Raw genomic sequence first — 27,228 nt, 5'->3', positions numbered from 1 at the left:
ATTTTGGTTACAGTGTAATTCAATCCATCTATCTTACTATGTCCCAATCAAATAAAGAGCATGGAATATTTGTCAAGTCACCAATTCGATCATATACACAAATCTAATTGACATGCATTTTATTCGAGACATAAACAATTTATTCTCGGTTACAACCCAAGCCGAGGATTTCAATACAGTGTCATAATTAGATCACATAGGATATCATTATTATACCTTACATGTAACAAGGAGACAGATTCCTTATTATGCACACGTGCAACTTCGTATATGAACAAACTATAACCATCAGGTATAAAGACGGATCAACGACTCGGCATTACGTGCACCTGTGAACCATAGTTATTCGACACACAAGTTAACACTATGCCTCAAGTCTAAGGATTATTTATACAAGACCAAAACATGAATAATTAGACATTGACCACGCTAAAAGCTTCCATGTCGCTAACCGTTTCATATGCGTCACATTCAGTGAACTTGTCTAAGACAAACACTTGTGTTCTTAACTCAGGCATCACAATACCCAATGACTTGTGACTCATCATTCCTTTAAGTATCAAATACTTAATGGTGAAGTTATGAACACACCGATCTCAACGGGATTATTGATATCTACTCAATAATCCATCAACCGGGAACGATTTAAAGATTCAGTCTAACTATGAACCTATCACATATATCATTGACGTCTCAAGAATAGGTCTAGTTGCAACTGATCTTATGGAATCATTCATAAATATAAAATAATTGGACAAATGAATTAATACGTCATTGCCATTAATTAAATAATAATGATAGTACAACTGAAATCCCTAACATGTAACTATTACATAGTAGCTTTAGGGCATACTTCCAACAGATACTCACATACATAAGGGATTAATTTAGAGTATTTTATTCCGCGAATTATCCACCTATGAAGTTGACTTGTATGCAAGTTGAACATAAAATAGATTGACCTTATGAAGGCCAAGGTAGCCAGCACCATGGGCATGGATCCTCATTCTGAGAGATGCGTTTCCGTAACGCATGGCGCCTTAACAGTTGCTCTCTCTCGATAAAGCCCTCATTCCTCTGCATGATTTCATATGCTTGTGCATTTTCTCAGGCTTAAATGGCTTTCCACATTGCCTGCATTCGCCAAGTCATGAATTAAGTATTCGATTCTAAGTTCCTCATCCAATACTTAGCACATCTGACTATAAAAAAAAAGTTGGATGAGTACAAACTTCCGCGAGTCCCTTCCATTTCACCGACATCAATGTTTGTATCGGAGGTTGAATGATCACCGTTGCCCTTATCTCAATATTTCTTGTGCACCATTCAAAGTTTTCCAGTTCAATATCTGTTGGCTTTATCGGCCATCCAGAATGCTGGATATTTGCACCAAGGGAAAGTCAGATGATCAGGTTGACCTCCATGACCTATGAATAGGTTGAGGTGTAGCCTTTTGTGGGCACAAGTGTGAGTGACCATTTTTAGTCTGTGTGGGTATGTAGCATGAATGCAAGAGTCCCTCAGTTGTGTCTCAATGAATGAACGCCTGATGAGTTGGAATAAGGGCGAACTGTCCGGGCGAGTGAATGACTCAATTAAAAGTGAATCGGAGCTAGAATTAGAAATACAAATTTGAATAATTGTTCAGTGACCACCGTCCTGATTTGACATTGATTTTTATTAATGATGCTCTGAACTTCTTCACGAAAATTAAAGTAGGAGAAAATCAGCATGTAAAACTCGCCTATTTGCTCCATTTAGGGATGCAATGCACTGACTAACTGTTGATTTCAGAACCGCAATCCCTCTTTGGCACTTCGTCCAAACTGGATAGGAGAAAAAGGTGACAGGAGAGAAGCTTGTTCAAAGAATGAAGTGCAGGGTTTCTCTTTATGAGTTTTGATGCAGAGTAAAATTGGACGCTACCCTTTAATCAGCCATAAGACCAAATGCTAATCAAAGGATGAGCACTCGTTAATCTTAGACAGAAGTAAATTTGGGTTTCTGCTCCTTAAGAAACATTATAATTAGAACCAAAAAAGGAACCCGACTCTATCTCGGTAAAAAGCCAGGGTTATCTGGTATTATATAACAAGGGATGATGAAATAAACTGAGTCACTTACGAGCAATTAGGCATTGAAATGGGCTTATAAGCATCCTTCTGCTTCTTGCTTCTGTTCCAGCCATTGACCCGATCATAGCTTTTCCTGCAGCAGAGCAGCTATTTCTGATTTCTTTTATATGAACAAACGGACTTATGCAAGCAAAGACGCGCATAAATGCATGTCATACAGTCAGGCAGAGAGAGTTGATAAGTCGACATTACCATGGATGGCAACGTGGTTCCTGTTGCCCTTTCCCAGAACCCCAATAAGTATTTGAGGTCCTGCGAGACCCTCCTAATCCATCTGCCCTCCATATCTGAGATGACCTTTCAATGTTAAAATCCTGCCTTAAGCTAGTATTCTTTTCAACCTAATCAATCATCACCAAGACTGCATCGTTTGTATCTGTGGCACCACATGTAATTAGATTCCTGAACTTTTGGGATGCTCCCTTATAACGCGTCTTGCTCTCTGTTAATGGAGCTTGAGCAGATGACAAGGTTGAAACGGAAGAAACAGGTGTTCTAGCCATCCCTCCGGTGATTCTCTCACATTTCTCCGTGTTTTTCTTACGTAGCAAGCCAAATTTGAAAGAAATATTACAGTGACTATGGTTGTCGGGTTCACTCACACCAGAATGCTTCTCATCATCCTCGAGATGCACTGATTTGATGATGGTCAACGTTGATGTGTCTGAGCTGGGGAGAGGGAATTGTTGTAGTAATGTGGGTGATTCTGTCTGCGAGGAATGGGGGTACTTGTCTCTGATTTCTTCTCTGGAACTGGATACATTATTACCAGCGGATGCTTCATCATTGCATAAACAAGACTCTTTTAAGAAATATGTTTAGGGCATATAACAGAATAAACATCGGAATAGAATGTTTAGAGAGAGAAATGGAAGGAGAAACTGAACATGATCTAAAAATTGCACTTTTTCATTATGTCTACAGGTCACTTGGTATTACCGATCCAGGAATGATAAACTGATACTGGAAAGAACATGAAAGTGAGTAGGGTAACTATACTTTTTCATTATAGTCAGCAGTCTTGATTCTTCAGATGGGCCATCCCCCAAATTTTTCGCAATGAAAACCAATAGTCGGTCTGGGCAGTAGGTGTAAATTGACCTTTATAGGACCAAGAGAAGGCCCAGGTCAAGTGGCTTCCTCTCAAATCCGCAAGCCACCTCTTAATATCTATATTGAGGAGAAAAAAGAGGGAAGAAGGTTAATGCAAGTACGTGTAAGCTAAATACGTAGTACAATTTCTAGTGGTAGCAGACGACCCCAAAAAAGGGATTGGAAGCGATGATGAACCTTTCAAAAGGTCATTGCTGCTGCTATGCTAGGCACAGAATAGGTGGGGCTGCTCAACCCCGCCCCCAGTCCCGCGGCCATGCCTGTGGAAGTAACGGACTTTAATTCTTCTCACTTCTCCAGTAATGGTCTCCATTTCTCTCTGCATCTCTGCAGCTGCGAAAATAGCACATTTAGTCTCTCCTTTTTTCATGCTAACTCTACTGTGAACGCACTCAGGTGAGCGAAAGTCTTGAGTTAACTCAAGTCCATCAAAGAACTTATAGTTTCTCTCCAAAAGTATATTCTAGTTGGCAGAATGCAGATCATGGTGGATATAGAGGGACTAGATCGACTATTTGTCACATTCTTCAGATCACATCGTGTAAAATTATGCAGAATCATACACCTTTTGCTTCAATAGAATGCAAATAAGAAGGTATTTATTCATCGGAAATGATCATAGCATGACCTTTTTTAGGTCATGTTAGACAAGGCTGTCCTACAATAATCAAATTGAGTATTCTTGTTTCTTTTATGCATTAAACAGTAATACATCTACATGGCTTAAGAAAAACGAGCACCTTTAAGTTGAATGCAATTGTTCTTAGTGGCGTCACAGTGAGTGTAATTGTGTCGCCCTTTACCAAGATAAATGTGGAAATAGCCATGTTAACGACCAACAAGTGTTTAAAAAAAAAAACTTGTTACTGCTTTCTTTTAGTGAAAAAGAAGCCCACTGAGGTAGATATATTGTGAGCTAGGGGTGAGCATCAGTCTAAGGTCAACCCGGGATCGATCTTGGACCGACCCAATCCTAGTCCTGGTCCCATTCATAGGGAAAACGGGTCGGTCCTTAATTCTAGGATTCCTATACCAGCACTGTGCAAGTTGGTTCTTGATTATAAGAGTTAAAAGTCAGTCCAATCCGGACCAACCCTGACTCTATATATATTATATATCTAAGATATTATTTAAATATATATATATATATATATATATATAGAGAGAGAGAGAGAGAGAGAGAGAGAGAGAGAGAGAGAGAGAGAGAGCCCTAAAATAAAAAGCGTTAACAACATTAAGTAGCTCATTAGTGAGAAATTCAAGTAATTTTACACTGTTATTTAATAACTTAGATTTTTAATGTCTTTTATGGCGTCAACAATAATTTATAAATAAGGAAAATATTTTTGTGAGGAGTCTTCATAGTGTCCAAAAGAACATATGTGACATCCCAGATTTTCAATCATGTTTTCCATTTGATAAATTGGGCATTTCATCGACGCGCCTATAAGGTTATTCTAAGAGATGATCACTCTCGAGATAACTAGACTATTTGGGAAAACCATTAAGGAATTTTAATGCAATAAACTTGAGAATTCGACTAGGAATTGGCTATTCGACTGTGTTCATCTTTAGATGCCATTACAACACAGATATAAATTGATTTGAGATCAGAGATAGATCAGTTCGACTGAGATGTATGGCTAATCGTGGGTGACACCACTAAATTGGAAAATTCTCGTTAGCCAACATTAGATTGAATTTTCTATCGTTTCGGTACCCCGTGTCCGTATTTAAAGCCTCAAGATTTTCACGATAATCGAGAGTCGCCATTGTGTCGAGTGGGTTCATTGTGGCTCGAAGAAAATTGACCACGAGTCATTTGCACTAAAAATTTCTGAAAACTACCCGGTAGCCTAAGTCACACTAAAAACGCACCGAATGGAAATTAATCATGAATTCGAACCCAATTTCAGAAATTGAAAGTTCTGTCATGTCTTGACTTATTTTAGGAATGTCGACTCACCCTCCGAAGAATTTTTTAAGATTCCGAGATTTTTACGAAAAATCAATTCGGATATCGCAGAAAATTAACGAAAATTTGGATGAGCCAAATTAAATGAAATTTGGACTTCCAAGCCAAGCCTTTGAGTGTTGGGGACTTGCAGAAAATTGTGTGGGATTTTTCTTGGCGAAATTGGACATCGATTTGGGAAATTTCATGAAGAAATTGAAGCCAAAATTTAAGAAATTCGGAACTAAGGAGGAGGGCTGGAATTTTGGCACCAATTTGATTTATTTATGGAATTTTAGGCTAGAAAGAATTATGGAGGACCAAAGATGATATGCATAAAGATCTAGGGGACAAGTTTTTAATGTAATGGCTAGCACTCCGACTTTCTCGAGCACACCATCACCTGCCGATCTCCATCTTCGTTTTCCGCTCTCCCTCTCTCTCGATCACTGCCCGCCTTTTCTTTTGTGCGAGCAACTCATCCCCACGTTTCCTTCATTTCTGGTTTTACTTTCTTTTTCCCTCTGCTTCTGCCATCCACCGAAAACTCTCCCCCACTCACACACGCCCACACCCCTTCTGAACTCTCCTCTGCAGGCCACGCTTTCCCGTGGTCAACCAAAGGAACACCCCCCCAAAGCAAGGTTGACTCCTCCTGCCAAAAGCCCACGCGTCTTCATCAAGCAGCCCATTTTCCCCCACCGAACAGCCGTTGTTTCTCCTTTGTCCCACGCGTGGAGGTCAGTTCGTCGGTTCCTTCAGCCGGTCAATTGATAGTCCACTTTCAACGCCAGCGAAGCAGTCCAAGCCCCAGCTTCTTCGGTCAGTTTCCCTTGCCATGAAGCCCGCGAGATCCACCGAAACAGCAGCGTTGTCCACACGCCTGCAGCAGCTCCAGCCGCGTGTCTTCCATCTTCACCGATACCCCCACTGAAGCTGCTCCATCTGCACGCGTCTTCAACTCCAGTTCAACGCCAGCAAGCTGCCGAAATTGCTGCTCCATTTTCGATCGACTAGCGGGCCTCCATCCAACGTCTTCGGCCAGGCCCAGCATCTCACCAATCAGTCCCTTATTTTAGCCCAGTCCAGTGTTCTTTGCTTCAGCAGCCCAAGCCCAGCTTTCGGCCCATCTTCAGCCTGCAAGATCCAGCCCTCAAGTCCATTCAAAGTCCACCAGCCTGGCCCGTCTTTGGCCCAGCCCAATTCAGCAACTAATCTCAGCTTGGGCTGAGATTTGTTGGGCCAAGTTTAGGCCCGGTCCAAGCCCGTTGGTGTCGTCATGAGCCTAAGTTTCGACCACCGTCGCGCTATCGTCACGGTGATTCGGTCTTCGTATTTAATCAAGTGAGTTTTACTCACTAATCCTCTAATAATCGGTTAATAACGTTTATGGGTTGATTATATTTAATTAAGTGCAATTAGGTGGATAGATTATAGTAGAGTAATTAGATTAGTGCCTTATCGATGCATGTTAGACAAATGGTTAGTGTAATTAGCAAGGAAATAAGTTCTAGTATTTATTGAACGAACTTAAAAATTTTCCAAGTCCATTTTGGCATCAATTACGGGCCTAAATCGGATTTATTGCATTTATTTAATATTTTACGTAATTATTTAATTATTTATTTATTTTCCGGAAATTAGGTCAGGATAGCCGACGACCGAAATTTTATGTTGATTATTGTGGTGCAGTCTGTTTATTTATTTGAGCTCTAAATTGTGCTGAAAATAGTGGGATGTTCAAAAGTGAAAACCTTGTATTTTGGCTAAGGCCAATCGTATACCCACAAACATGTATTTTTATTGGATATGATAAATTTGAGAATTCATTGGTTGATTAGAATGGTATATTGTATCAACCTGCGGGCTTGATACTTCAGCTCTGAATGGCACTATATTATAAGTTTCGCAGAGCTTCGAAGAGCATTAAGCTTCTTCTTTTTCTAACTCAGGGAACCCTGTAAGCTAACAACCGGCGAGCAAACCCTGGGAGAGCGATGCAGGACCCACCACTACAGTACTCTAGGTAAGAACCCCTAACGACGCCTCTGAGATTTGTCGAAGAGCATTAAGTTCGCACAGCTTCGGAGAGCAAATAAAGTTTGCACAGCTTCAGTGAGCAAATAAGAATCGCACAGCTTTGATGAGCACCATTAATATACTAGATCAGCTCGATAACTCTATATGTCATCTTATCGATATGTCATCTTAGAAAATGAATAGTATACTACTTATTAGCCTTTGAGGCAAGCTACTATCTATCTTCAGCTTAGAGTAAGCTATTTGCAAGGTGGTCGAACTTATATATATAGTATTGATTGAGATGACCAATAAATGATCTTGTTGATATGTAATCGACTGAGTCGATTGATCGATGATTCGATCTGGCTAGATAAATTGATTATGAAGTGATTGGTTGAGATATGAATCGTACTGACTTGCAGGAAGGAATTGGGGCCAAGGTAAGCTATCTGATGCGTGATTGTGCTTAAGCAGCCATTTTGGCGTGTTTTTTTCCTAATCGAGTCTTAGAAAGTCGAACTTGCTGAGACGTCATCTCAACCCATTGTGGGATAATATTTTTAGGTCCCTAGATGGTGGTTGTGGAGAACCAAAAGTCCCGGAGTTAGGAAGGCAAAGGGAAGCAGAATCGGTAAACTTGTCAGACTAGTTAGTCCTTTTTGTAGGCCGATATTTTTGGAAAACTGCCTGGACTTGTATATATATAAACCCGTTTGTTTATAAAAGGGTTTGTTTTGATTTGAAAAAATTGAGACTCTACTTTCTTATCATATTGTTCTATTGTCTTGGGATTTATATCTACTTCCGCATGCTTATATTAAAATGAATGGGTCGGCGATGCGTCTTGAGACATACTATTAATCGACCAAGGAGTGATGGGCACATACTCGGAGGATCGGGGCATGACAACATAAATAACTCATCACAGCATCATCCTCTAGTACTCCTTCTCTTCTATCTTATTTGTCATCTTAGTCTTTAATTTGCCAAATCTAAAGAAACAATTTATGCACTTGTCATTTGACACTCACCTCACTCGCTTTGCATCACTTGTGCTATCTGCCGCTCGATGCTCGCCCTGCTTGTTGCTCCTCACTTGACACTTGACATTCATCCTACTTGACGCTCAACGCTCGCTACTCGCATCTTTTAGTTGACCTTGCTCGTCACTAAACTCATTGGGTCAGTCCAATCCTTGATCGCCTTTTCAAAGAATACAAAAAATGAAATAAATATATATATATATATATCAGTTGATCCTGGGTTAACTCTAGAATCAAACAGAACCCATTGGGTCGGTTTGGTTTTTGATCACCTTTTTAGGAAGTACAAAAAATTTTAAAAAAAAATTGTTGATTAGTCCCGAGTTGACCCTACAACCAAATCAAACCCATTAGGTCGGTTCAGTCTTCAGTCTTAAACTCAATAGGGTTAGTCCTCAGTCCCAAACTCAATAGGGTTGGTCCTAGGGTTAGTGAGTGGATCGGCCCAATTTAGACCATGCTCACCCCTATTGCGAGCACACAAATACTGCACTCAATTCATGCACCAAGTACAAGGTGAGCTAAAACTCGGATAGTTAGCACTTGGCGGCGGGGGAAATGAGCCATGTGTTTTGAGCCTAATTCACTGTAAAACTCTGCTCCTTAACCACAACCATAACATACTTTGCAAAGAAAGTTTTAATCAACAAAAACATTGGAACATATAAATTACTGAGATTTGTTTGTAGAAAATTTATTCACATAAACAACTAATCAATGCTGAAACAAATGGATCCATATATGATTGTAAAACACAGATATCAATAAATATAGCGGAATTAAAGCGTACATGTTTGAGCCATTGCTTTACTTGAAGAAAAGTAGATCACTCTGATAATAGGGATCTATTGGAATGTCAGATCTTCCTCTCTATAAACTATTTCGATATAGCAGCTTTCAATGGGATTAAAGCAACTGATAGATATAACCTATCCTTTTATAGGTTAGATAGGGGACCTAGCAAACCCTAATCAACAGCGTGTCAATTGGGCCATTCTCATTACAGGCTTCAGTTAAACACAATTGCATACACTCTGTTGTTCAACCAGGCCAGTTATCAATAAATGCCAATACCCAATTTAATCATATTAGGGTCCAACAAATAATGGAATATCCATTAACCTAATTATTTAAAATAGAAAACTAATTAATTAATGTAAGCCTATATTATAGAAAATTTCCAACATTCTCCCACTTGGGCTACATTAATTAACTTATTTTATTTTGAAAAAGATTTTATATTAAAAACGACATTATTGGGTTAATAACTGAAAATTTTGTTTTATGTTGCCACAACTTTAAAAAATAATATTCCAATAACGATATCTCAATACCAATATAATCCTAAATAACCTCAGTATAGGACTATGGGGACCAATGTGTTAAGAAAATACCACAACACATGACCTTTCATAATCACATATAATAAGTATTATGTTTTCATGGATCATGGGCCTAGTAATGTAGTAAGAAATAGTGCCAACATGTGATCAAAATATTCACTATTTCTTATCGATCCTCAATGCAATTTCTCAACGACATGAAACTGCATTGATGCAATTTCTAAACAACATAAAATTGCATAAATATGTCGCAATCCAACATGAGATCTCATAATCAGTGACATCTAATCATCTTTAAACTAAAATTTGTTTAAAGATACCGTTTTATACTTCCATTTCTCAGTCAACAGGAGAAAGAATAACAATATAATCAATAACAACAGTTATTAAAACAAATGCTTTAATAAACATCATAAAAGCATTATCAGTCTACATATAACTATAATATCTAGAAATACAATTTGTATAACTCTCACTAATAAAAGAAATCAAAAGAATCTAAAACACCCATATTCTTTACATGTTCTTTAAACAAAATGGGTCGTAGGCCTTTTGTTAGAGGATCAGCCAACATAGACTCAATTTTGATACTTTCAATCACAATGTCTCCCTTTTTGACCAAGTCCTTAACGGTATGATATTTAATCCAATTAACATTTCAACCGTAGCATTGTTGTTATTTATAGCAAAAGTAACTGTTTGTCACACATAATGCAATAAAATCAATAATGAGCAATGGGCAATTCAACAAAATAATTAGCACATCACAAACTCCCCTTTGGGTAGAGTGTATATACACCATTATTTTCCACAACATGAAGATTATGAAACGATAACAAGGAGAATTACACATAATTGTCAATGATCCATCCCCTTTGGGCAGACAAATCATTTAAATTATACATCTCCATGATATCAATATATAGAGACGATAAAGGAGAATTACATATAATCTTCAAGGATCAATCCCCTTTAGGCAGACAAATCATTTAAATTATATATCTCCATTATCTCAACATAGAGGGGAATTACACATAACTCTAAAAAATTTATCCATTTTAGGCAGATAAACCTTTTGAGTCACACATCCCCATCATTCATCTCTAATATATCAATATAAAGGGGAATTACACATAACTTTCAAAAAAATTATCCCATTTGGGCAAATAAATCTTTTTGAGTCATACATCACCATCTTTTAATTTTGCAATTTATCTTCATGCAATTTTCAAATTAATATACACAATAATCCCCTTTGGGCAGGTAATTGTATATACTATTTTATTTTATTTTTGGTAAAAGGTAAGAATAAATATATACTAATTTTTATCAATAGAGAACTCTAATCATTTATGCCCAAAATTCATCAAACAATATGAAGCACTTTACAACATGTGCTTCCAAAGATCATATTGCATTTTCAAGCAACAATTTTTGCCATAATTTTTTTAAGTTTTTTTTTTTTTTTAATATTTCGGACTCATGGCAAATCAAGAATGGATACGAATGGTTACTAGAATTATAGGGAGCCAAAAATTTCGTAACTATCAGTAATCATTACATCAAAAAGTCATGAGGACAATCTTTATCTCACGCTTCCTCACTATCAACCCTTGGTTGGCATGTTTAAATTTGGCATCTTCTAAATTTGGGAAATTTCGTAGTCATGCAATAACTCAATCTCCACCTATTTGACACAATCATATCATCTGAATTTAGAAGTATCCTCCATGCATGTTAGCATGAAACCCACAAGAGATCAAGTACAATCTCTGTAAAGAGGACTTCCAAACCTCAATCATGTTAAGCCAGTCCACTCCGATGACTCGTGGTAAAACCACACAAGAAGACATGAAGGGTCTGTTTGGTTTGCCAAAATTTTCAGTAATGTTGATTAATTCGATTTTGACGCTATAGTCTTCCGTTAGTCACCGGTCCAAAACTAAAAAAGACTGTAACCTTGAACAAAGCCAACATTCAAATTTCCTATGGTCTTTTTGCTCTTCTACGTCATAAAAATTCTATAAAAGTGTTATGAGATTCACCAACCCTATTAATCAAACCACATCTCCTTCTTTTTTTTTGTGTAAATCATTTCTTTGCTTAATTGTACCCATCAAGTTAAAAGGGAGACAAAACTTCAAAATTCCTGAAATTATTATTAGAAGGATAGCATCTATCTGAAAACCCAAAAATTTCATAGCCTCCAATTGACAATTCACAGCTTGTCCTATGGGATTATGGGCTGGCAGACAAGCAGAAAAAGAGGTCAAAACCAGTGTGTCGCAATCCAGCGACATGACAAAAAACAAGCTCATCTCTCAAAGATGCTAAAGAGTTCCCAAAGATCAAACCGTTTCAATACCATGTTATCAATTCCCGAAGCACTCCACATTCAAAAATCTCGAAGATCAAACCTTTTAAGAAGGAAATTCTCGAAAATCGAAGCATACATACAATTAGCAACATCAAGATCACAAGGTCATGACACGACGAGCATCAAGCATTTCTAATTTGCATGATCCCGACCAGGAACGACCTCAAACCACACGAATTACAGCGAAGCAAGAAAAGAAAAGAAAAAAAAAAAACAAGATTCTTTTTCCTTCACACAAACTTCACGAGTCCGCAATTCATCCTACGGACCCTCTTCCATGTATGCATCGAAACGAGATGGACGATCGAGCAACAACCACGGAAAGAACTACACGCAATGCGTGTAGACTAATCTACTAACATGAATCGTATCGAAACCCCAGAAATCAAGTTAGCAAAATCGGCCAAAACCCTAATCGCTCATCCAAAAGGGAAACAAACAATCTCCAAACCAATCGTTGCTACCGTCGAATTGAAGAGAAAAACGAAGGCAATGCTAGAATGTAACTTAAAATTCTAGGACCTTTTCTATATATAAACCCTAGAATTTCAACTTTAAAATTCTCACTCAATTCTCAACGAAACCATACAAATTATATATGGTTGGAAAGATCTCGACATTTAGAACAAAAGCCCTAAGGTTTCAAGATTAATCAAGCAAAAAATCCACATGAAAAATAACACCCATATTCGGCTCAAAGAGGAAAATTTCAAATTTTGTTAATAAAAAAATAAAATTTGGGATCTACAATCATATATGATTAACTCTGATATCACATGTAGAAAATTTATTCACATAAACAACTAATCAATGCTGAAACAAACGGATCCATATATGATTCTAAAACACCGAGATCAATAAATATAGCAGAATTAAAGTGTACATGTTTGAGCCATTACTTTACTTGAAGAAAAATAAATCACTCTGATAATCAATGATCTATTGGAATGTCAGATCTTCCTCTCTATGACATATTTCGATATAGGAGCTTTCAATGGGATTAAAGCAACTGATAGATATAACATATCATTTTATAGGTTAGAGAGGGGACCTAACAAACCCTAATCAACAGCGTGTCAACTAAACCATTCCCATTACGGGTTTCAGTTAAACACAATTGCCTACACTTTGCTGCTCAACCAGGCCCGTTATCAATGCCAATACCCAATTTAATCAGATCACTGTAGTGTTCAACAAATATCGGAATATCCATTAATTCGATTATTTAAAATAGAAAAATAATTAATTAACGTAAGCCCATATTATAGAAAATTTCCAACATTGTTATCTTCTCTTAAGCAAAGACTTGAAGGGGCTCTCTCCTTGAAAATTCTCTACAGTAAACATATTGGGTATTAGTGGTGGACACTCACGTATTCACTTTTCTCCTCTTCTTCAGACCTTGACGTGTCCCTTTTGATCAAGAGAGATTGCGTAGAGAGGAAGAGAGGCTGTTGGGAGGAGGCTCAACGGAGGAGTTCGTTTAATAGCAGGGAAGCATACCTTGTCACTTCAGGAGCTAGGAATTCTAATCAGAATGAGTCGGTCGAAGCTTAGTTCGTCGTTTAGATTCCGAGTTGATAATAGGAATTCAGGGTCTAGAAAATTTGTCATTGACGAAGCATGCTCATTTAATAACATAACATCCTAAGGGAACCAAGAAAAGAATATTCTCATCATCGTTTCCATCTAACTAAGAAAGTCAGACTCAGGAATCGTAGAATGCGGTTTTAAGGATTTCTGGACAGACATATGGCACTCTTGGAAGAGTCCCAGGCAACGCCTAGCCGGCAGCTTTCCTTCTCAGGCAAATATATCGAAGAGAGCACGCCCTACCAAGACATCTTCTACAGGAATTTAAAGGACTAGTCAAATTTTTAAAACTCATTAAAATAGATTAAAGTGCGTGTGGTCGCAAAATTTAAGAGAAATAAATATTACATTTAAAATCACTTCTAACGAATTCCTTTTCCGTAAGAAAAACTTATCAATATGACTTTTTTGACTTGTTCGGCTGTATATAATATACTTCTTGTGATAGCCTGAATTTCAGATTTCGTTTTTAATTAAATAAATCGAGCATTTCATCAACGCGCCTATAGTTCTATTCTCTAAGCAATTAGACTATCAAAGGAAGCCATTAAGGGATTTTAACATAATGAATTGAGAATTCGATCAAGAATCGACTACTCGACCATGTTGATCTGCAAGGGTCATTACGGCACCGTAAAAAAAAAAAAAAATCAATCAAAGATCAGAGATAAGTCAATTCGACTGAGATATGTGATTAGTGCTAATTGCAAAATTCTCGTCGAACGGCACCAGACCAATCTTTCTGTCGTTTTGATACCCGGTGTCCATATTTGAAATCTCGAGATTTTCATGACAACCGAGAGTCGCTAAGGTGTCGAAGATGTACATTGTGACTCGAAATAAATCGAACACAGGTCAATTGCACTAAAAATTCCTTAAAAACTACTCGGTAAACTAGGTCACGCTAAAGTCGCGTCAGATTGAAATTAACCGCGAATTTGAACCCGATTTCATAAATTGAAAGTTCTGTCATGTCACGATCTATTTTAGGAACGTTGTCTCATCTTTCGAAGAATTTTCGAAGATTCCAAGGTTTTTACGGAAAATCGATTCGGACATTTCGGAAATTCGGATCGGCCAAATTGAAGGGATTTTTGACTTGCCAACCGAGCTACTTGGCGAAAGGAAATTATAGAAATTATGTAGGCTCTTTCTACATAAAAATTTGACGTCAATTTGGGGATTTTGTTGAAGAAATTGAAGACCAAAATTGGAAATTCTGAGCTTTTCAAGGGGCAGGAATTTTGGCCTTCAAATTTTGATTATTTGAGTATTTATTTTTGCTAGAAAGATTTAGGGGACCAAGCCTTAAATGTGTAGATATTTTACGTTGACTTTTAGGACTTTGGTTCCCCCCCCTCTCTTATCCATTCCTTTCTTCTTCCCCCACGGTTTCTCTCGCCAGCTTCGCCGACTTCTCCCTTCGTGGCTCCTTTTTCATTTTCTTTCTTTGCTGTTCAAGCATCTTTTCTCATCCCTCACCATTCGCAATACCACTGCCTACCAGCTTGCCCATCCTCTTTGTGCAGCTGCCACCAAAGCTCCCCACCAAATTCATCTCTTCTTGCCACGTCCTCCAAGCTTCAATCAAACCGCCTGTCAACTCCAGCAATTTTCTCCAAGATAGTTGACCCAGCAGCTCCCTTTGTGCGCTACCTGCCTCCTCTGGCTGTCCACGACCGAAGCTGCTTCTTGCAGTTGCCGTCCAAGCCGCACGTCCCACCGAAGCCACTTCGCCAAGCCAACATCAGCAGCAACGTCCGCATCTTCCTTTCATTGACTTCTCCTCGACCAGCCGTGAACAGAACCGATTTTTCAGCCCTTGGCCGTGTGTTGCGGGCCATTTTTGGGCATGATTCATGCTCCTTTGACGTCATTGCTTTGGAGAGTATCGCTCGCCGTCGCGTTCCCGTCGTTTTGATCCAAGCGGATCGCAAATCAAGTAAGTTATCTCACTAAACTTTGATTAGTAAGTTAATTACGCTTATAGGGTAATTAGATTAAGTTAATTAAGGTTTAAGTGGTTAGTTAGATTAGATTAGTTATTTAAATATCCAATTTTGCATGTTAGGTTATTATGTTGGATCAATTCAGGCCTAGATAGATTGTATTGATTATATAGATTGGTTTGGAAATTTTCCGGTCCCGTCTTGGTATTTAATTTAGTAATTTTGGCCTAGGTTGGTATTTTTAGTATTTAAATTGAATTATTTAATTAATTTTAATAATTATTTAATTATTAAATATTTTCCGAAAATTAGACTGGGATAGCTGGTGACTAGAATTTCGTGTCGATTGCTATGGTGTGTTCAGTTTATGCAATTGGATGTTAAATTGTGCAAATTGAGTGCTGATTAGATTTTTGGTAATTTATTTCAAAAATTGTGAATTTCAATATTTATTCAAAAATCTCGGGTGTCGATTTTAATACCGAAAATAGTTTTATATATTATATAAAACAGTGGGATTTTAAATTGGAGGATATGAATTTTTCGAGTTCGATCTAACCATGTACCCACACACAACTATTTTTTTTTTGGTAACCCAAGGAACCCCGTAAGCCAACAGCCGGCAAGCAAACTCTGGGGGAGCGACTGCAGGACCCACCACCACAGTACTCCAGCTAAGAATCCCTAACAACGCCTCTGGGATTCGAACTCCTCTCTTTCGTGAGGGGGAGAGAGCCCAAGCCAGCTGCGTCGCTAAGGGCGGTGGTCACACACAACTATTTTCACATAATTTTAATATGAAGAAAATAGGCCATCATCACTATTTTAATGGAGGCATTTGGGTGCAATGCACAGTGTCTTGGGCCGAGATTGTTTGATCGTGTGCTAGTTAATGAGAACCTGTCTTGAGCTTTTAAGTCAAACACTGTCCTATATGGGATATCCATTCTTTGGATTGGGGGTCGCAGTAGATTCTGGACTTACGCCCCTTCGAGGAAGCCGTTTATTAAGATATGGACGTCGCCGTGCTCAATGGAGGTGAGACGAAACCTGGCTAGGCCAGAAAACACCGGACTTATGAGTAGGTTGTACTTGGGTCGCAGTAGATTTTGGACCTATGCCCCTTTGGGGAAGCCGTCTATTAAGATATAAACGTAGTCGTGCACAATAGCAGTGAGACGATACTTGGCTGTGCCAGTAGACACCGAACTTAGGAGTATGTGGTACCTTTGAAGGGCAAATTTAACAATTTGAACGCATGGCTAATTGAGTTAGATGTCCTTGATTATGAGACAAAACTATGTGACATGGGATGGGACATGTCATAACGGTTTGGCCTTATAATCGGGACTCTTGTGATTGGTTGAATTAATGAGACGTTTCAATTGTTGTGTGCAATAATGATATGCAATTGGGATATGAACTGTGCTAATGTGCAGGAAGGAACTAAGGCGAGATAAGTTCCCTGTTCTAATTGTGTCATTGTGTGACTAAGCTACCCTTGGCGTATTTCCTTCCTAATAGGGGTTTAGAGGGTGGACTTACTGAGACATTGTCTCACTAGTTATTGTATAACCAGTTCCCAGACCGACCCACCCGGAAAATAGAGTCGCGAATCAGTTCTCGTTGAAATTGGTCCGGGAACCAGTTCCCAAAATTCAAAACCCGTTTAAACCGGTTCGGGAACAAGTTGCGAGTGATTACCCACCCGAAAACAAGTTCCGGGACCAGTTTTGGAACCGGTTCCTGGACCTATTTTGTAAGTAGAGGTCTAAAACCATTTTTTTCCCTGATTTCTATTTTTACTTCCGTAATCACACGACGTTTTTCCTCGTGGCTCTTTCAAACACGCATGACACTCTTCCTTTGTCATTTTTCTTCGTCACTTGCTTCCCTCCCTCACCAGCTCCCTCTCGCACCGTCCGATGGACAGACGATGTTCGTCGCTGCCAAATTCTTGTGTATCACATGGATAGGCTCGCCTAATTTCTCTTTTGTAGGAGAAGTTATGCTTGCATAAATGAGTAACTTCATGTAGTAGTTGTGGGAATAAGACTAATATTAGACTCATGTTTGTTGCTAATTCTTTGCCTTATGATTTTATTTATTATAATTAGCCTTGTGGATCCTTAATTTTTCGTTTAATCAAAAAGTTCATGTATTTATTTATTACAAGTGCTTAATGTTTCAATACAAATTAGGAGGATTGCGTTATTTTCTCACATATTAATATAAAATTCGAAGTCGTATAGGATATCGGGATACTACAAAACAGGTTCTAGTGGAAACAGGGCTGACCCTAGAACCGGATTGGAAAAACAGGGTGGATCGGGTATAGGGTCAAATACAAACAAGGTTGGGTATAGGGTCCAGAAAAGAGGAACCGGTTATAACAGGGTCGGGTGCAAGATCCAGGTCTAGACCCTACCCACCCTGGACCTGATCACCCCTAATAAAAATGTGCTTTGTGAAATGTTACCCTACTTTCCTATCCTATTTGTTGTCAAGGGTTATTTTCGCTTCTGCATGTGCATATAAAAAAAATGAAAGGGTTGACGACTAGTCTTGAAAAGTCGCAATTTTATCGACCAAAGCGGGATGGGCACACGCTCGAGAGTCGGGGCGTGACACTTCTTATGCATGAGCTTGTCTCATCTGGCACCTTCAGATGTTGACGTGGGCTACGTCGTCCGGCACTCTTGCTGGGGACTGGGCGGAATAAACAAGCCCTCATCCTAGGAACAGTCCACCATGGGTGGTTGGGCCGACTCCAATAGGCGGAGCAGTTAAGGCCATCGGGAGGACGTGACAGAGCCATTCTAGGAGTGCATCTCAACCGATGGGCCCTCAGAGTGAAACCCCATATTATATTATTTCCTCACTGGCCTGTCTGATGATGATGCATGGCCTCAAGGATTCCCATTCCTTCCCTTCACTTTGTTCGGTAACCTCTAATGATGAGGCTTGCACCGAGGAAGCGTGTGATATGAACGTGAAATTTAACTACAATTTCACCATCTAAGGAAAATGGGTGATCAACCTAATTAGTTTAGAGCAATATCGAGTATTTTAAGATTGGTACATGAAATCGATTTGTTCAACTATAAGAAAATATTTTAATAAATCAATAGTGTGTGCACTAAATAAATTATGTCATCGTTTTTGTGCATCAATTTGCCAAGTGAATTTTAGTACTTGAGGTATCATCATCTTGTTGAGGAGAGGGAAAATAAAAAGGGAAATGACACGACGGTGAGGAGCCCCACACACAGAATGGATGTATTTTTTGCAGAGTCTAAAAGGATGGATTTGAAAAAGCAAAAGCGGAAAATCATGGTCATCTTTCTTTTGATCTGACTCTCCAATCAGCAGGCACTGGCAAGAGCATGGGTGTTTAAGTATGTCTTACTTTACAGATCACCTGAAATGTGTGATAAAACAAGTCCAAAGCAGTGGGGCCCGTCCGGTACGATAGGAAGTAACAAGAGTGAGCTTGCAACCTTGTGGCTCAAGCATCGAATCATCATCATCAATGATGAATCCCATTTGCATTGCAATTCCATTGCATGCACCATTCCTGTGCCAGACCAGCTCTCCCTGAAAGTGAAGTGGTGGGGGTGTGATTCTCCTCTGCTGCTCCTTCCTTTTGTGCTTTTCCCTCCCTTTTTGCCAGCTCTGCTTTTTCAACCTTCTTTTTCAATGGACACTCCCTCCCTAACTTCTATCTTGTTCTTGATTTGCCCAAGTTTGATGATTGCATTTCTACGCCGACTCTCAGCATGGTAAGCATCCTTGGTTAACATCCTCTGCTCTCCCTCTGTTTGCTTCTCTCTAATGGACTTAACTTTCACCATCCAGGGGACTTCCGTGAACATCGCTGTTAGATCTCAGGTGTGGGTTGATGATGTAGAGCTCGCCTGGGTTGATGGAGAAGTTAAGGCCCTCACTGCCAGAGAAGCCACCATTCTCACCTCCCATGGGAAAACTGTACGCACTTGCCGGCCTGCCTTCCCCCATCATCACCACTATCACCACCTTCGGTTATCCAACCAACTCATCTTTTTACGTTGGTCCCAGGTGGTGGCAGATATCTCAAACATATATCCAAAAGATATGGAGGCACCACCTGCCGGGGTTGATGACATGACTAAATTAGCTTACCTCCATGTGAGAATTTGTGAATCCAAGAATACAGAGGATGAAGATGAAGAATGATGATGATGATAGAGGATAAACTCAGTAGTGTTGCAAAAGGATCTGAACAAGAAGTATTTGATTCTTATTTCATTGTATCTGAGTTCTATGAACAAAGAGAAATCAAAGAAGAATGCAACAGATCAATTCTGAATCCTCTGTTCTTCACACCTTCTACGGATCTCAATTCTCTCGTTATATACTAATAGAAGCTAGAAGACTAATAACCAACTGAAACGAACTAACCGACTCCAACTAACAAACTTTACAGCTGATTATAACAGAGAAGCAAATCCCGAGTCTTGGCAATCCACGTCTTCGGTATTTGCATAATCTCCACCGTTGATAAGACTCGTTATCCATGTCTTCAGCTCATTTACTTCACAATAGTCTTCTGGTGATCTATATCTATCATAGTTGAGGATCTCTTGTGGCTGACTCTTGGCGTAGCAGAGTAAGACCGTTTTGATGTAGCAGAGTACGGTCTTGATCTTGATCCTCTAACGGTCTTGATCTTGATCCTCTAACATCCCCCCTCAAATTGGGAAGGGTAAAAGATCCCAATCCCAATTTGGTTCGGAGAGTAAGATGAGACAATCGGGATAGTGACTTAGTAAATATATCAGCTAATTGAAGATGAGTAGAGATGTACTAAACATGAATAGATCCAGAAGAAACTTTCTCACGGACGAAGTGAAAGTCAACTTCAATGTGCTTGGTTCGAGCATGTAATATTGGATTGGCTGTGAGAGAGATTGCTGATCTGTTGTCACAGTATATGGTTGTAGGTGACTGAAGTGAAATGCCAATATCTCGTAGCACAAACGTTATCCAGGTGAGTTCAGCAGTGGTCGAAGCAAGTGCACGATACTCTGCTTCTGTTGAGGATCTGGAAACAGTAGGTTGTTTCTTGGCAGACCAAGATAGTAGATTGGATCCAAGAAATGTGCAAAACCCCGTTGTTGAACGTCGTGTAGTTGGACAACCAGCCCAATCCGCATCAGAGAAACCATAGAGGTTTACTGAACTTTGAGAATGGAGATAGATTCCAAGATGTATAGTACCTTTGACATATCGAAGTACTCTTTTTAATTGATGAAAATCTCCTACAGTAGGCTGTTGCATTTTTTGACAGAGAAGATTAGTGGCAAACACCAGGTCTGGTCGAGTAATGGTTAAGTATTGAAGAGCACCAACCAAGCTTCTGTACTCCACAGGATCTGTGAGTTGATTTGCAGTATCAGCCATGGAAATTGATCGAAGTGGCAGGGGCGTTGAGATTGGTTTACAATCGGCCATATGAGCTCGTTTCAGCAAATCAGTGGCATATTTTGTTTGACACAGAAAGAGATTCTGTGAAGTTCGTTTGGCCTCGATGCCCAAAAAATAGTGAAGATACCCAAGGTCCTTCATATGAAAATGAAGGCTAAGTTTCTGAATGAGGGTAGTTAAGAGATGTGGTGAACTGCCAGTCAAGATGATATCATCAACATATAGGAGCAATAGGACTGTATGTGAATCTGTATGAAGAACAAATAATGATGGATCTCGTTTGTGCTGCGAAGAAACCACTTTCGAGTAAAAACTTGCTGAATTTATCAAACCAAGCTCTTGGTGCTTGTCGAAGACCATATAGAGACTTGTGAAGCAAACAGACATAGCTTGGCCGTTGAGGATTGATAAAGCCAGGTGGTTGTTCCATGTATACAGTCTCATTCAAATCTCCATGAAGAAAAGCATTCTTAACATCAAGCCGGTGTATTGGCCAGTGCTTTATCATAGCTAGAGATAGCACTATTCGAATTGTTGTGTGTTTCACAACTGGACTGAAAGTCTCAGTGAAGTCAAGTCCTTCTTCTTGGTGAAAGCCTTTGGCGACTAGACGAGCTTTGAGTCTGTCAAGGCCTCCATCTGGTGTGAGTTTGGTCTTATATACCCACTTACAGCCTATCACATTCATTTGGTCAGTTCTAGGGATCAATGTCCATGTTTGGTTTTCAGTAAGAGCATCCATTTCTTCTTTCATAGCCCTGTACCAGGCTTCATTGGCTAAGGCTGATTTGATAGACCGTGGTTCCATAGGAACTTGATAGTCAGCTGAATAAGCATACTTTGGATTTTGTTTTCGAATCCCAGACTTTAGACGAGTCTGCATATGATGATTATTAACAGTACCTTGAGAAGAAGACATAGTGGAATTGGAATTGCAGTGCCCTTCATTAGAACTGCTTTCAGCTAGTAGATCATTGTGTGAAGATGAAGAGCTGGTAGTATATTGTCCTTGAGAGGTAGATAGATCGGTAGGCATAGTATCTATTGATGCCATGACAGATTGTTCATCTGTTCTTCTCTCATTCTGCATAGTTCTCGAGGAAATGGTCTGAGATTGTTGTCTGTGACATAGATGATGATTATAGCAATCATGAAGATCAGGATGGATCTGGTTTTTGGCTGACTGATGAAAGGAACCATTGTCTGGTGACTTGGTTCTTGAGGGTTCGAGGAAATGTATTCCTTCAATCCATTGTTTGTATAGGTTTGTACACTGTCCATACTCATTGACCAGCTTCTTTATAAAAGGGTAAGAATGCTCATCAAAGACAACATGCCTACTGATGTACACACGATTATCAGTTGGTACCAGACATCGATACCCTTTGTGCTTATTGCTATAACCCAAAAAGATACAGGGGAGAGATCGAGGATCAAGTTTATGACTTGCATATGGTCTCAGACAAGGATAGCATGCACAACCAAACACCCTTAAATGATCATACCTTGGCTGTCTATTATGAAGTTTGTTATAAGGTGTGTCCATCTTCAGCTTTCGTGTGGGAAGAATGTTTATGATGTAAGTAGCTGTCACAAATGCATCCACCCAAAATTTTAGTGGAACTTTTGAATGATATAGCATAGCTAATCCCAGTTCAACAATGTGTCGATGCTTCCTTTCGGAGACCCCATTCTGTTCTGGTGTGTGAGGACATGATATAAGCTGTCTTATTCCATGGTGTCTCAGAAAATTTTGGAATCTATTGCTTATGAACTCTCCTCCTCCGTCACTCTGGAAGATTTTAATCTGATGATTATACTGTCGTTCAACTAACTTCTGGAATTGAACAAATATGTCATAAAACTCAAACTTCAACTTCATGGGATATAGCCAGCAATATCGAGAGAAATTGTCAACAAAAATCACATAGTATCTAAACTTTTGAAAAGAATAGACTGGTGATGGTCCCCATATGTCACAATGAATTCTTTCTAATGGAAAACTTGATGTAGAATCCGATAAAGGAAAGGATAGAGCTGTGCTTTTAGCTATTTGACAGCTGTTGCAAACAGTTTGAGATGATGAAACAAATTGTATAAGCTTCTGTTTTTGCAAATGCTTAACTATTTGAGCATTTGTGTGAGCCAAACGCTGGTGCCATATGTCTTCATCGACTGTCTTTTGCCGCTGAGTAAAGAAGGCCTCTGTGGTCTGTGGATTAGCTTGATAAAGACCTCTAGTTTTCCTTCCGAGCTTCACCATTGTGTTGGTATTGTTGTCCTTTACATAAACACCAGTTTTATCAAAGATAAAGGAACAAGGGTAATCATCTGTGAGTTTAGATACTGAAAGAAGATTCTTCTTTATCTCTGGGACAATTAGGACATCATTAAGAGGTAATGTATTGTTCTTTGTTTTCAGCCAGGTGTTGCCAATGTGAGTTACAGGTAAACATGATCCATTGCCTATCATAACAGTATCATGTCCTTGATATTTAGAAAGGGTATGGAGCATACCAGGATTGGCACTTATGTGAGCTGTAGCTCCAGAGTCAGGGTACCACTCACTTCCTGTTGAGTCTTCAATATGCAATGCTGTCAATGCTGTCAATGCTGCTGGAATATCCTCTGCTTGATAGGAATTGTCAAACCGATACCAGCATCGAAGAGCATCATGTCTAGACCTTTTACATATTTGGCATTCATGCTACTTGTTTCTTTTTCATCCTGCAAGTTCTTACTTGAGTTTGCAGATGGATAAGTCTTGACATTTTGATACCTTTGTGAGTAAGTGGCATAGGGTCTAAACCCTTGATTTGTCGTAGAGATAACATTTCTCTGTCTGAGGTGTTGATTTCCTTGTCCTGGACTGGAGACATCTATTCTGTAATTCTGATATCTTTCAAAACCACAACCCCTATTGTTACCGGCCCGCCACGACCATAGCTTCGACCACCTCCGTAACCTCCTCTTTGAGATATAAATCCGAAGCTTGAGAGATGTACTCTTCATTTGTGATATCTTTAGACCGTACCTGAAACTGTCTTTGTCCGAAATAGGCAAGATTCGGGTTGAACTGATTCCTGGAAAAGGTCTTAAGTCTTGATTCAAACCTTTCTAATTGAGCAATAACCTCATCATACTCAGGCTGAGGTTTTAAACAATATATGGTAGTCCGAAAGTTTTCATACTCAGGACCTAAACCTTCCAATACACCAAACATTTTGGTTATTTCATCCACAGGTTTGCCTATTGCATTCAACTGATCACATATGGATTTATATTCCCTGAGATAATCAGCAAGGGTTTGTTCATGCTTTTGACATGTTTGTAATTTCCCCCTTAGTTCGAACTCTCTAGCAATTGACTTCTGTGTAAACCTTTTCAGAAGAGTTTGCCATACTTCGGATGATGTTTCTAATCCAATTATCAGGCTCAGAATGTTTTCAGTAACTGCTCCAGAGATCCATGATGAAATCAACTGATCTGTTCTAGTCCAATCAGTGTAATCTGGATTGATAAGATCAGTTTCGCAACCTTCATCCTCTGTTTGCAGCATTCGAGGAGGTGAAGGAATATCTCCATTAACAAAACCAAACAAATCCTGACTTTTCAAAAACCTTTGGATTTGAGCTTGCCACAACAAGAAGTTGCCCTCAGCAAGTTTGATTGTGACGAAGTTTGTGATATTCACATGTATCGGGAAAGAGTACTTTGGAGTTCTAATTGCCATTATTACAATCCTTTGGCTTGAAGAAGATGACAACAGTAATGCTATGAGTCCTTACGTGTTTACCTTGATCCAGAGAGCTTCATTGTTCGTTCATTTCTTATGACTTGATGTACGAACTGATTACTGGACGGATTTCTTTATTCTGATGCAAGAGGAACTCCTGCTCTGATACCATGAAAATTTGTGAATCCAAGAATACAGAGGATGAAGATGAAGAATGATGATGATGATAGAGGATAAACTCAGTAGTGTTGCAAAAGGATCTGAACAAGAAGTATTTGATTCTTATTTCATTGTATCGAGTTCTATGAACAAAGAGAAATCAAAGAAGAATGCAACAGATCAATTCTGAATCCTCTGTTCTTCACACCTTCTACGGATCTCAATTCTCTCGTTATATACTAATAGAAGCTAGAAGACTAATAACCAACTGAAACGAACTAACCGACTCCAACTAACAAACTTTACAGCTGATTATAACAGAGAAGCAAATCCCGAGTCTTGGCAATCCACGTCTTCGGTATTTGCATAATCTCCACCGTTGATAAGACTCGTTATCCATGTCTTCAGCTCATTTACTTCACAATAGTCTTCTGGTGATCTATATCTATCATAGTTGAGGATCTCTTGTGGCTGACTCTTGGCGTAGCAGAGTAAGACCGTTTTGATGTAGCAGAGTACGGTCTTGATCTTGATCCTCTAACGGTCTTGATCTTGATCCTCTAACAAGAACTACATCTCAATGTTCCATCAACGATAGTCTCTCTCTCTCTCTCTCTCTCTCTCTCTCTCTCTCTCTCTCACTCTCTCACACAGAGAAACACACATACCTGTTGACCAGTCATTCGCGTTTTTGGGTGCTTGCTGATAGAAGGTTCCCTCAAAAATATGGTAAAATCATAAGATCCAGAGACCAATCTTTCAGGAGCATTGCCTTTCATTTTCTTGTACCTTTCTAATGCAACCTATGTTTATCAACAAAATACAGAAGTTCACTTAACAGTTACCAGAAAGTAGAACTACAAATGTGCATAGACCCAAAGGGAGAGAATCACCACAAGGGGGGAGAACAAGCACAGAGCAAGAACACACAGGGACTGACTAACGCATACTAAATTGTACGCAAATAATGTGCAGAGAGAAATAACCTATGCATACTAGGTTGTATAAGCAAATAAATGAGCAAAGAGAGATAAATGCATAATTCATTGCTTCATGGTGAAGATGATTCAACATAATAACAGTTACCCACTTGCTTCATTTCTTCAGCAGATGAATACTGTTTTCCAGTGTGATCGAAAGCTCCAGTCCGAAGAACATATTCGGTGCTCAGAGCAAGGGAGTTAACCCAATGTCCATGACCCTACAGCAAAAATTTTACATAGATATGGATGATCATGAAGAAAAGAAGAGAGGGATCTAGCAGCAACTTAGATTAAGAATGCAGACTTGGCAGTAGAAACCAAGAAAAGACATTACCACACCAGCCATGAAAACTAAACTCCAACCTAAATATGCAGATCATGTCTTACTGACATCATAAAATAGCGGTATTTCCATTCTTAACGTCAAAACCTCCTGAGAACTAAACAGTGAAAAAGTTCAAGGACATGATATCAATTAGTAATGGGTAGCTCACTAGGTGCCAAACTGCTTCCTGACACCAAAGAGATCGAGTGAATGCAGCTACTCCAAAGGCACAAATAAATCTAAAGCTCTTGTGGAGAAGAAGAAAACAGGCATGTGATGACCCTGCAATATGTATAATGAACTTTAAAAAAGACATTGCCTTCAATTCCCTTCTTCCCCTGGGAAGTTTTCCAGACTTTGACTGTACAGTCCTGGGAGCTGCAAGAAATTTAAAACAATTACTTCATCAGGTAACAAGTCATAAAAGCAGCGGCAGTTTGGCAAAGTCCAAGGATACTTAGTTGCTTGTAAGCAGAATTTTCAAGTCACCACTTGATCTTAGGCCCGTTAGAAGTATGATTTAGTCAAGAAAACTTCTTCATGTTATATTTTTGTTGTTCATGTAGCACAACACTAGCATATGGACATTAATACATCACAAAGTGATTAACTATTTATCTAGAGTTAAGTGCCTCTCTGGTGACTAACTTGTCAGTGGAACAGCTATTAAGTATTGGGAAAGAGAGTTCATGACAAAAATTTGAAACCATTAAGTAAACGGCAGTTTCGCCAACAATTGCCAAAATTAAGGAAGTTGCACACCCAGTATATATTACACCGTCTCCTCCCCACTTTACACACGAAACAGCTAGAGTGTGACCGCTCAGACATATTACACATCTCCTTAGTGTTACATCCCATATGCGTGCATCACCATCTTTACTAGAACCCACAAAGCGACGGCACGGTGAACTCAGATGGACTGGTTCCCAAGATATACCTGTGATCCATTTCTTGTGGCCCTGACATTAAGCAGATTCGATGTCTTGGTGGCACAGAAACTATTCTTGCTATGCATAAGCCACAAAAG

At 39.2% G+C, this 27,228-nt stretch overlaps 2 protein-coding genes across 2 annotated transcripts; one reads left to right on the top strand and one right to left on the bottom strand.

The window, feature by feature from the left end:
- Positions 1–19,115: 19,115 nt before the first annotated feature.
- LOC108960936 (myosin-12-like) lies at positions 19,116–19,814 on the top strand. Its single transcript, XM_039316291.1, has 3 exons — positions 19,116–19,311; positions 19,388–19,516; positions 19,607–19,814. The coding sequence occupies exons 1-3, from the start codon at positions 19,309–19,311 to the stop codon at positions 19,742–19,744; spliced, it is 270 nt and encodes an 89-aa protein (XP_039172225.1). The 5' UTR covers positions 19,116–19,308; the 3' UTR covers positions 19,745–19,814.
- Positions 19,815–25,303: 5,489 nt separating this feature from the next.
- Positions 25,304–27,155, bottom strand: LOC104454691 (notchless protein homolog). The gene is made up of 4 exons (XM_018877346.2): positions 26,961–27,155; positions 25,981–26,091; positions 25,559–25,693; positions 25,304–25,450 (listed from the first exon to the last, which is right to left on the bottom strand). The coding sequence occupies exons 1-4, from the start codon at positions 27,057–27,059 to the stop codon at positions 25,304–25,306; spliced, it is 492 nt and encodes a 163-aa protein (XP_018732891.2). The 5' UTR covers positions 27,060–27,155.
- Positions 27,156–27,228: the final 73 nt, after the last annotated feature.

Source organism: Eucalyptus grandis, chromosome 7 (assembly GCF_016545825.1).
Source record: "Eucalyptus grandis isolate ANBG69807.140 chromosome 7, ASM1654582v1, whole genome shotgun sequence".
Classification (NCBI taxonomy): Eukaryota; Viridiplantae; Streptophyta; class Magnoliopsida; order Myrtales; family Myrtaceae; genus Eucalyptus; species Eucalyptus grandis.
Note: the sequence above shows the minus strand (reverse complement) of the source record. Positions and strands in the feature narration are given on the sequence as shown.

Bases quoted from the DNA above. Each gene is read 5' to 3' on its own strand.
- LOC108960936 (XM_039316291.1), top strand. The intron at 19,517-19,606 runs GTACGCACTTGC...CGTTGGTCCCAG, and splicing joins TCACCTCCCATGGGAAAACT to GTGGTGGCAGATATCTCAAA.
- LOC104454691 (XM_018877346.2), bottom strand. From the start codon at position 27,059: ATGGGATGTAACACTAAGGAGATGTGTAATATGTCTGAGCGGTCACAC. The intron at 26,092-26,960 runs GTGTGCAACTTC...TTTTTGCTGTAG, and splicing joins GACGGTGTAATATATACTGG to GGTCATGGACATTGGGTTAA. The intron at 25,451-25,558 runs GTATGTGTGTTT...AGTTCTTGTTAG, and splicing joins CGCGAATGACTGGTCAACAG to AGGATCAAGATCAAGACCGT.